The 11727-nt window shown below is 35.1% G+C and overlaps 2 protein-coding genes across 4 annotated transcripts; both read left to right on the top strand.

Moving 5' to 3' along the window:
- Positions 1-984: 984 nt before the first annotated feature.
- On the top strand, positions 985-5930 carry LOC104112611 (uncharacterized). Of its 2 annotated transcripts, none has more exons than XM_009622582.4 (6): positions 985-1197; positions 1835-2620; positions 2869-2927; positions 3377-3505; positions 3838-3973; positions 5405-5930. In XM_009622582.4, exons 2-6 carry the CDS (start codon positions 1913-1915, stop codon positions 5723-5725), a joined length of 1353 nt encoding a protein of 450 aa, XP_009620877.1. In that variant the 5' UTR covers positions 985-1197; positions 1835-1912; the 3' UTR covers positions 5726-5930. The 2 variants fall into 2 exon arrangements, with proteins under 2 accessions (XP_009620877.1, XP_009620878.1); XM_009622583.4 differs by having other exon boundaries at positions 1004-1233.
- Positions 5931-7569: 1639 nt separating this feature from the next.
- LOC104112612 (probable prolyl 4-hydroxylase 12) lies at positions 7570-10865 on the top strand. 2 transcript variants are annotated; one of them, XM_009622585.4, is made up of 7 exons: positions 7570-7744; positions 8352-8459; positions 8693-8750; positions 8843-8932; positions 9341-9398; positions 10189-10361; positions 10452-10865. In XM_009622585.4, exons 1-7 carry the CDS (start codon positions 7674-7676, stop codon positions 10800-10802), a joined length of 909 nt encoding a protein of 302 aa, XP_009620880.1. In that variant the 5' UTR covers positions 7570-7673; the 3' UTR covers positions 10803-10865. The 2 variants fall into 2 exon arrangements, with proteins under 2 accessions (XP_009620880.1, XP_009620879.1); XM_009622584.4 differs by having other exon boundaries at positions 7571-7744; positions 8349-8459.
- Positions 10866-11727: the final 862 nt, after the last annotated feature.

The following is an 11727-nucleotide window of genomic DNA, read 5'->3' on the forward strand; positions in this document are numbered from 1 at the left end:
AAGTAGCTTATCTTCAAAAGTACTTTTTAATATACTTAGAAACAGTTTTTTAAACCTTGGTCAAACACTAATTGCTGCTCAGAAATATTTTTCAAATTAATTAGCCAAACACAAACTGATTCTCACCAAAAATATTATTGAAAAAAATACTTTTAAGAAAACGCACTACACAAAATAAGTTAATTTTTGCAGCTTGACCAAACGGGCTATCAGCCTTTTTTGAAGTTTCATAAATGCCCGTTCAAAAAAGATCCTACAAATATTTAGTTTTCTCCTTTCAAGTTTATCGTTGCAGAATAAAACATCAAAGTAGGTCAATGTGCATAAAGAGGCATATGAATATAATTGTTTTTGTCTGCACCAAATGGTGTGATCTTATAATCAATTATGTGGGCGAAAGTTGTGGAAAATTAGGGTTCAAATTATAACAAAAAATTTAGATAATTTTTTCTCATATGCTAAATTAACTAAAAACATTTATATAATTTTTCTTTTCCTATTTGTTGTCAATCTCCTTTTAAATTGGAATTAAATCGATAGGAGAAGTGGACACTACAAATCATATGCTAAATTAACTAGAAACATTTATATAATTTTCATTTTCCTGTCCGTTTTCATCTCCTTTTAAATTGGAATTAAATAGAAAAGGAGAAGTGGACACTATAAAAAATTCTACATTATTAGAGTTTTCTCTTTTTCTCCTTTTCAATATTTTTCCAGTTTCCCTTTTTCCCTAAATCCACTTCCGGAGAACAGGGAAAAAACATGAGTGAAAAAGGACAACGAAAACACCAAACACGTGATGAACGATTATAACTACGGTCGGTGAAGGAGCAAAAGTGAAGACAACATCTCGGCCTTAAAAATACTCGCCACGTTATTAGCCGAGTCCAAATTTTGACTTTCAGCTAGCTCATAAGCCACTACATACTACAACTCAGCAATGATTGGGACACATATGTCCTGATAACGAGGCTAAGTTTGTGCAATTTCCTTGATTATTATTCTGGCCAAAAAAAAGAAGAAGAAGAAGAAGCAGGGGGAGGGTGCTGACTGCTGAGAACTGAGAAGTGAGAATTCACGGCGTTGACTCCAGAATTCTCCCTCCTTTTAATTCTCAGTTTGTTCGTTTTCTTGATCATTACCTGAATCTGCTACTTGGGCGTCTCAATTCTATGCCAATTCTGCTTTCTTTAGGTATTACAACGTGTTCAATTGCCCACTAGCCCTAAGGTAGATGGACCAATTCAGCTAATGTTTAATGTTGCAGAGCTAAAGCTGTTAATCTTTTTATTGCTCTTTCCATTTTCTCCTCTCTCTTTTCCCCCCCTAATCTATAGTTCATGTTACTGGGTACCAATGAAATGTGAAGAAGGCTCTTTATAGAATCAAATTCTTGTATTTTCAGCATTCTTGATACATGTACAACTTGCATAGTTTTAAATTTATTTTTCGGCACCAATTAGATACTCTTAGCATGATATGATATGATATGAATATCACTGTAGGAATAAGTCTCTTTTGTTTAGTTAGAGATAATTGTAAGATTCTCTAGTTTTAGCAAACTCCCAATTTAACTGTAAAGACAATTCGGTAATGTTGGAGTGAAATGAGCTCAATTGTAATTGGAGTGGATATAAAAAATTCATATAGCCAACCCCAACTAGCTTTCTCATTTTTTCTTTTAAAAAAGAAAAAAAGAACCCGACTTTTAACCTAGTTGATTGATTGATATTTGTTTATATGATTGTGAACTACTCATCTAAGTTGTGGGTCTTGTGGCATTTATGTTAAGACATCTTTGAACTTATAATCTGCTATCTTGACATTGCAGATTTTTTCCTTGCCTATGCTGGATATATATTCAAGGGCATTCTTTCTCAATGGTTTGATGCATAGGCTCTAAGTAATAATGTCAGTTCTCTGTGGTTTACCCCCTCTCCTTGAATGTGTGTACTGTGTAGCATGTGCCCGCTGGGCATGGAAGCGGTGCCTCCACAGTGCAGGGCATGACAGCGAAACTTGGGGCCTTGCCACAGCTGAAGAATTTGAACCTGTTCCTAGGCTCTGCCGATACATATTGGCCGTATACGAAGATGATCTTAGACAACCTCAGTGGGAACCACCTGAAGGATATGGAATTAATCCAGATTGCTTAATTGTGAAGAAAAACTATCCAGATACCGGTGGCCGAGTACCACCATATCTCTTATATCTGGATCATGAACATGCTGACATAGTTCTCGCTATTAGAGGTCTTGATTTGGCGAAGCATAGTGATTATGCAGTCTTGTTGGACAATAAGCTGGGTAAAAGGAAATATGACGGTGGATATGTTCACAATGGGTTATTAAAAGCGGCTGGATTGGTGTTAAATACAGAATGTGAAATCTTGAGGCAATTGCTGGGGAAATATCCAAACTATACCTTGACTTTCACTGGACATTCACTTGGGTCAGGTGTAGCAGCGTTATTAACAATGGTAGTAGCACAAAATCGTGACAGACTGGGCAATATTGACAGGAAAAGAATAAGGTGCTTTGCTATTGCACCAGCTAGATGTATGTCATTGAATCTGGCAGTGAGATATGCAGATGTCATCAACTCCATTGTGCTTCAGGCAAGTGTACTCTCCGTCCTTCTTACTAGGGGAAGTTGATTTATTGGCTTTCGAATCTGTACCTAGAAAGGAATGAGCTTCATTTATTATGGATAATGGTTGAGATGTTTACATTATTTTCCTTTCTCTATTTTGATGTCCATCATCAATATGTCTCTTGGATTTTTGGACTTCCTTTGATGTTTTTGTCCGATCGTGCTGGTTGCAAATTCTTTCAATCTAACTCCATCTTCTTTTTTCTTAAATAGGATGATTTCTTGCCACGTACAGCAACCCCCTTGGAAGACATATTCAAGTCACTATTCTGGTAAAAGATATTTGAATTTGATCTTCTACTTGCTTTCAAGAGTCCATTCCGTTATTTGTAATAAGAACTTCGGGTTCCTCGTCTATAACTCTCTTAAGAAGCATTAGATTGGTGGTTCCCCATCAACTAGGAAGATTGAGCTCTTCTTTTTGTTTCTGCTTTCAGTTTTTGTTCATCTCCTCTTCATTGTGTTTACCCCCAGTGGACTTAGTAAGACTTCCTGTTTGTGTGAAAATCCAATTTAATATTAAAAAGAGACAGAATCATGTTTTTGTAAAAGATAGGAAGGCACTACATAGTAGGGATGTGATTGTTCCTACATTAAGATGAGATTTCGTACGGCAGTCATTACGTGGAGGGTCCAATATTATTGATTCTTTTTTACATGCTGATGTTTACTATTCATGAGTAACCACATTTATTTTCATTTGCTTATTTATTTTTTGCAGTTTGCCATGCCTATTATGTCTGAGGTGCATGAGAGATACATGCATCTCAGAAGAGAAGATGCTCAAAGATCCACGCAGACTTTATGCCCCAGGTCGCCTTTACCACATTGTTGAGAGGAAACCTTTTAGGTATTTTCAGACTTAAGGATGTGCTACATGAAATTGTCTTGAGTCGTTTAAACACAACCCCATCAATTAAACAAGTTCTTTGATGTTGGTTCTGACGTTCTGTATAATAAGCCATTTATTGTACATTACAAATCAATTTTGTTATGTTTCTGTTTTGAGTAAAAGCATCTAGTGCGGCAGGTTTGCCATAAAAACCACAATGTCGGTTTGCATACTGCATAGTACATGCAATCGATAAGGATACCATTTAGTCTGCAGTATTTTCTAGTCTACTATTAGGCAAATAATTTGAACTCTGATTCCTATACTACCATGACTGTCTGTCAAAACAGATGTGGACGATTTCCACCTGTTGTGAGGACTGCAGTTCCAGTGGATGGGAGATTTGAGCACATAGTTCTCTCTTGTAATGCTACTTCTGATCATGCAATTATCTGGATAGAGAGAGAAGCACGAAGGGCCCTCGAAGTAAGTTGTGTGCACTTTTGTCTATGACGATTGATGGATTGAGATATAATACCTAACAAATTGTTTTTTACACTTTATTTGATAAAAAAGAAATTGTCTTTGCACTTTACATCGTTGTAGCCGTAGTTTTACTTCTACTGTGCCTGCTCAGCTGTAGCCTATCTGGAATGAATTTTCAATAAATTCATGGTTTTTGCATATGCCTGCTGCTCTATGCAGTAGACACAATCACAGAAATAGAAATTTTACTGCTGCACTAACTTTGAATGTTGATGGTTCAAAGTTAAAACTAGTACGAACATGTTTTCACTCATGGGCTCTCCACCTTATTTCATTGATGGCGTTGTCTGTACCCAGTCCACCCTTGTGAGGCACTTATGATCTACTTTCATCATCAGTTAAGATAGTTTCAGTGGTAATTCTTCTTGTCACAAGTTCATCACTCTTGAGGGTGGTTGAATACGAAATGCAGCTCTATTGATAAAGAGTGGGTAAACTTTTTTATTGCACAAGTCGTCCATGCCTTTCACTTTATTAGTTATTTCAGCATCAAATAGAGAAACTTAAAGCAGAAAAGCGTGGTTGTGTCTATTGGTTCCTGTAGTCTGTGGATTGATGCATTCTTATAAGGGAAAAGGTTCAAATGTGTCCCTGTAGTATCCATAATTGCTCAACTTTTCCCGCGGCTAAACTTTTGGTCCATACATACCCTTGCTTTGCTGTTAGCAAGTATTTGCCCTTGCCATTAATAGAGATCCAGCGTGAAATGGGTGGAATCCACATGTACAAATTCTTCGAGAAAAAATGTCCAAATTTACCCCTCAACTTTTGACTATGGTTTAGTGCCCTCAAGTTGGAGCTTTCTTAGGGGGTTACGGGCAAAACGAGACTTTGACTTAACAGCAGGGGTAAAATTAGACCAAAAGTCTAATGGAGGGCAAAGTTGCTCAATTTCGGACAATATAGGGGCAAATTTGACCCTTATCCCTCCTATAATATGTATTGTTAATGTAGGCGCATTGAAGAATTTTTGCAACTTATATGCTCTTAGAAAATATTATCAACACCGAGTAGCTTGGCATTGATGCATAGCTTATTGATTGATTTATAACGTAATTAAATATTTATGGGAAGCTTTGGTAGTCATTCATTTAGCTTATGAAAATATTGTTGAATTCACTTTTGGGTAGTTGTTCGCGCTTGAAATATGAGGGTAATTTGGCTTGAACATACTTTAAATGAACGACCTGTATCTTGTGATGCTCTTATTTATCAGTTGGGAATTGGAATTCAATTGAATTGTAAAATGGATCTGCCACTCTATTCTATTGATGTGGTCCAAAAGAGTTCTTCTATGTATCCTTGTTACTTTGTAGGTATTCAAGCTTTAAATTGGTTTTGACAACATTCATATTTATTTTATGCATCTAGTTGATGGAAGAGAGAGATCATGCGATGGAAATTCCAGCTAAGCAAAAGATGGAGCGTCAACAGACGTTAACTAGAGAGCACGGCGAGGAGCATAAAGCTGCTCTACAGAGAGCTGTCACCTTGGCTGTACCGCATGCTTTTTCACCTTCTCATTATGGAACTTTTGATGGAAAAGAGGATGAACATTCTGATAAATCAGTTGGTGATTCATCTACAGGGTCGTCGACTAAAAGCAAGAACAAAGATAACTGGGAAGAACTGATTGAGCGTCTCTTTGAGAAGGATGAGTCAGGTCATATGATTCTGAAGAAACCACAGTGATAAGCAAGCAATGTTGTAACTTAAGCATCCTATATAAGTAGTGATACTTTGGATCATCATTCTTTAATTAAACCTTATAATTCTTTTTTCTCAACTTCAACTTGATTGACACTTCTTTTGTGTGTGCGTGTCAGCCAGTGGCTTGTATCAATGTATTCAGAGAAACTTTCAGAATATATGCTAAAATTGACGTATTTATTGGTCTTCTTTTTATGTAAGATTAATGTGTTAAAGATTCTTTTCAGGGGGCTGCTAAGTAGGTAGGAGTAATACTGTAATAGAGAGCATAAGGTGTTAGATTTTTTAGTCATCCAGTGTTAGAGAAGCTTCTAATAAAGATGCATCATTTCAGGTTTTTTCTGGAGATGCATCTTTTTTCTTTAAGAGAGGATATTCTAAATGTAATTAATCTTTGTTTTCCGAATGAGACGACAAGTGTAGAAATATCCACTTTTAGGCTTAATATAATAAGTACTGGAAAGAAACTCTCCAGACTATATTAGCCATTTATTCTTTTATTTTTCTTCTTAAAACAATCTTAAGAAAATTATTTCGTAATGTAATTGAAATTCTCTCGTAAAGTAAGTTATAAAGAAGCTAATTGAAATTATATGTAAAAAAATCCATTTGAATAGGTGATGATATTATGCAATGATTCTATGTGCCTCGTGGTCAATCAAGTGATTGAGAATTATGAGGTCTTAGGTTCAGATTTATGGTTCAAATTTATGCGGAGGCAAGAACATTAGTTAACTTGTTTTAATATGTTTAAATCTTGATTGACAAATTATTTGGTATTGGTGCTAGTGGGAGGTAACCAATATATCGTGAAATTAGTTGAGGTAGAGCGTTAGTTTGCGACGAAGGAGCAACACTCTACCAGTTGCAATAAATCAAATCAAAGCCTATTTGCGGTGCGAAGCATATCTTAAACTAAAGTATGTCGGACAATAAAAAAAGGGTTGATTGGCCAAAATTAATTGCATTCGTTAGTCAAAAATAACAATAACAACCCAGTATAATCCACTAGTGAGGTCTAGGGGTAGTGTGTACGCAGACCTTACCCTACCCTGAGGTAGAGAGACTATTTCCGATATACCCTCGTGTTCACCACTAGAGTAACTCACTCTTGTCAACCAAAAAGCATGTCTCAAGTATATTCGTTAGCCAAAAAGCATATAAAATATACATATTTTTTTTTTGTATATAAGTATATTATATAAAAAATTATATATTTTGTTGGCTATTTTTTTGGGAGCTGCTAAAAAAACATGTCTCAACTCTCAAGTATATTATTTACGTTCATTAATCATAGCATTGTGACATGCGTTATTTTTATGAAATTGCAATTTGTTTTCAACTATTTGAGAAAATTACAAACCAAAACAGAGGAGACATTATGGTTTCTCCCAAAAAATAAGGGAAAAGAATTTAAATCATACTCCCTCCTGTCTACAATAAGGTGACCAATTTGATTTTTTATTTTGGTCCAAAATAAATATCCATTTATATAATCAAAAAACAAAAATCAATTTATTTTTCCAAAACTACCCTTATGTACGTATCCCTAATTTTTTTTTTACTACTCACATTAACTATGCTGTAATATTTAATTAAGAATAATTTAATCACACTAACTATTTTTGTCTAGAATTTTATATTTCCTTAATGGGTGTATCCAAAACAAATTCGTACCACATAAGGGAGTAATAATTTTAATAGGTTATTAATCAGTTATTTACGTACATATGCTTATAATTATTTTTTAAAACTTTACGCTGTTAATTGCAGCTTGCTATACCATTTTGCCACGTATGGAAGCAGCACGGAGTTTCACGGCCCTCAAGCAAGAGAAACTTCGCACATCCCTCTCGAATAACGCTGTTAGCGAACTCTGCGTTTCCCCAAAAAAGAAAGCCCTCACTTTCCCATTTTCTCAGGTTCAACAATGGCGAGCTTTTTTTGGGTTTTTATCTTCTTGGCTTTGGGGATCAGTTCTCAGGTTCTCTTCGCCCAAAAGTCAGTAATAAATTTCCTGCATTTTAGCTCATTATCTTTGATTTCTCTTCTTCTTCAATAATTGTTTCCTTGATACTCATTAGTAATTGCTACTTTCATTATTTTGAACACAAACCTCTCCTGATCTGAATTCATGATATTACATTATCTTTCTTTTTTTTCCTTTGGGTATTCATAGTTTTTCATGTATTTAGTTTTTAGAATTGAAGGTTGCTTAGCATGATGTACGTTTAATAACTATACGTATTCACACTTGAATCCAAGCCCAGATTCTTGTGGGGTTCTGAACAAAATCTATAACTTGCCGTTTTTCTATTCCTTGTTTCTCCCCCCTTAAGTTTCGGTCTTTTGAGCTAAAAGTTTGGCAGCTTCTATGGGTCTGTCAAAAATGCTGATTTTTATTAGGAGTTTGGAAAAGAACCTGATTTATCATATTATCCTGCACTTGTGGTTTCGAGAGACAAACATGCTGTACTGTAGAAGGTGTATTGCTCAATTAGTTGTAAGCTGCAAAAGCTTAAATTTAAGAAGAATTGTAATAAGCACAAGTTTTGAAGTGATTTTCGTAAATGGTGCTTTACATGATTACGACAATTTGTTTCAGAAGCCGAAAAGAATTGAGGGGCAAGGAGGTGAATGGGGATGACACTGTAAAGTTGGGCCATTCTAATAGATTTGATCCCTCACAAGTTGTTCAACTCTCGTGGCGACCAAGGTCAGGTAGTCAATTCAATCATTAACCTTGTTGCTTCTTCAATGTGTTGTGGCAAAAAAATTTCACGAGCGCAAAATTATGGGGTATAAGTGATTACACTCAAAAAGAAGAAGAATTTTCTTTGTTACTTCGGTGTATTGAAGGCAGGTTTGTTTTGTGTCCTGGTTTTCTTGATGAGATTACTTGAATAATTCTCTGTATGGAGGAATAATGAACATTTTTTCTTGAAATAGGGTCTTCTTGTATAGAGGCTTTCTCTCAGCAGAAGAGACTGATCACTTAATCTCCTTGGTAAATCAGTGCCTCACAACTTGTAGTGCAATTCTTTTTTGGCTTAGGAGGTTTTTTCTAAAATGTATGTTAATATGGCTGCATTTGTGTAGGTGCATGGCAAGAGAAATAGCTCCACAAGTGATAATGCTTCATTGGGTGGGGAGAAGTTTCCAACCATGGGTATTCCTTTAGATGCGGAGGTAAGTTCTTTGTTATCTACACGGTGCTTTATATGAACTAATGCTTCTTTGGAGCATACATGTGACATTTGTATCTTAGACCATCTCTCTACGCCTAAGTACTCTACTTTATGTAGAAATCTTTAACCTTGTAAACTGAAGATATTAGTAATAATGCATTAGCATTCTATAAATTCTGCTTACCATGATAGTGGACGATACGCTCACTAGCTTTGCTGGCAGAGAAAGCAATTTGTGTTGATTAAAACTCCGTACTCAGTACTCATAACATGAAGAAATTCAAGGCTGCCTACATAAGACCCAATGTGGTCCGGCCCTTCCCTGGACTCCACGCATGAAGGGAGCTTAGTGCACCAGACTGCCCTTGAACTTGGTACTTATAACATGTTTCTTGTCACCATTCTGTAGGATCCTACTTCCTCAAGGATTGAAGAAAGGATCTCGGCTTGGACCTTTCTGCCTAAAGGTAGTTTCTATTGCCAAACATATTAGTAGCCTGTTTGGTCAAACTTCTCACCATGCCAAAAGTGCTTCTTTTTTTTTTCAAAAAAAAAGTATTTTTTCCCTCAATTTGAGGTGTTTGGCCAAATTTTTTTTTTTTTTGGAAAAAAAAATGCTTTTGGCTAGAAGCAGAAACAGTTTTGAAGAAGCAGAAAAAAGTAACTTCTCTCCAGAAGCAGAAGCGGTTTTGACTTTTCTTCCTATCAAAAATACCCTTTGCAAAATATTATATATACCAAAATAACCTTACTTAGTTTAACTATAAAGTAATATAAATGATTTTGGGATGAACTTTCATAATTATTGAATGATTTTTTGACATATTTAAATTATTTTGAAAGAATAAAGTACTTTTCAATTTTATTTTTATATTTTACTTAAATAAAATAAAAAACTTAATTATTGTCTTTAATAATAAATATTTGTAATTATTTATCTACTTATATAATATTAACTATTAAGCAAATCTCTTCATGTCCGTATTTGTAATTTGACACTTAAAAGCACTTTTTGAAAAGTTTGGTCAAACACAAATTATTGTTCAAAAGTGCTTTTCAAATTGATTAGTCAAACACCAGCTACTTTCTCCAAAAGTTTTTTTTTAAAAGCACTTCTCAAAATAAGCTTATTTTTCCAACTTGGCCAAACATGCTATAAGTTCAACTTTTTTTTCTTTCTAGGTACCCGTCCCAACTGAAGGTTTTGAGTCTATCTTTCTGTGTTCTCTGACTGACCGCAATCACCCTTGCCTTTAGGAAATAGCAGGCCATTGCATGTTCTGCGTACTGGGCGTGAGAATTTAAAGGGGAATTATGGTTATTTTGACGGGGACTCCGCACTTAAATCCAAAGAACCATTAATGGCAACCATCATTTTGTACCTATCAAATGTGACGCATGGTGGTCAGATCCTCTTCCCTGGGTCGGAGGTAAAAAAGAGTGCTTTCTTTTCTTATTTTCGTAATGCCATCTTTGCTGTTTGTGCTGTTATTCTGATTCATTAGAACTCACTGGTGCAGAACAAGATCTTGTCCGACTGTATCAAGAGTAGTGACACCTTGAAACCAACGAAAGGAAATGCAATCCTGTTCTTCAATGCTCACCTTGATGCATCTCCTGACAGGAGTAGCTCCCATGCGAGATGCCCTGTTATTGAGGGTGAAATGTGGTATGCAATCAAATTCTTTTATCTCAGAAGTATTACTGTACAAAAGGATCCACTACAATCGGGTGATGACACCAATTGTACAGATGAGGATGATAACTGTGCTCAATGGGCTGCTACTGGAGAGTGTGAAAGAAATGCTGTTTTTATGGTTGGTTCTCCTGATTATTATGGTACATGTAGGAAAAGTTGCAATGCATGCTAATTCTTCATGTAATGTTATATGTACCTTAACTGGTTTTGTTTTTGACAAAAAATCTTCTCATTATATCTCTTTTCTGTTTTCTTTTTGCCAACTATTGTGTAAACATGGCATCCAAATAGACTATTGGCGCTTAGCTGCTGAATCTTAAACCTTAAATTACAGAAAATTTGGCGGCGATAAATGTTGCTCCTTTCACCTGCAATGATCATTGACATTCTCTCAAATAACCTATTTGACCCGCCCAATTCGTCCAAGGTTGGGCCGGACATTGACCCACCTATTTGTTGAATTTTAGTGCCCGTTTCGACATAAAATTTGGTTGAAGTTTTTTCCAAAAAAATTTCACTTTTTTTCAAAATCAGCGTTTGTTCATAAAATTTTCAATTTTCGTATTTTGAAAATTTTTGAAAATTAAAAGAACTCCAAAAAACTGTTTTTCAGAATTCACTCACAAAACTTAAAAAACTGCTTTTCACCAAAAGTATTGTTGAGAAAAATACTTTTGAGAAAAAACACTTCTTAAAATAAGTTAATTTTTGCAATTTGGCCAAACGGGCTATAAGCTTTTTTTGAAGTTTCATAAATGCCAGCTCAAAAAAAGATCCTACAAATATTTAGTTTTCTCCTTTCAAATTTATCGTTGCAGAATAAAACATCAAAGTAGGTCAATGTGCATAAAGAGGCATATGAATATAATTTTTTTTGTCTGCACCAAATGGTGTGATCTTATAATCAATTATGTGGGTGAAAGTTATGGAAAATTAGGGTTCAAATTATAACAAAAAATTTAGATAATTTTTTCTCATATGTTAAATTAACTAAAAACATTTATATAATTTTTCTTTTCCTATTTGTTTTCAATCTCCTTTTAAATTGGAATTGAATCGATAGGAGAAGCGGACACTATAAATGATATGCTAAATTA

Source organism: Nicotiana tomentosiformis, chromosome 3, assembly GCF_000390325.3.
Source record: "Nicotiana tomentosiformis chromosome 3, ASM39032v3, whole genome shotgun sequence".
Classification (NCBI taxonomy): domain Eukaryota; kingdom Viridiplantae; phylum Streptophyta; class Magnoliopsida; order Solanales; family Solanaceae; genus Nicotiana; species Nicotiana tomentosiformis.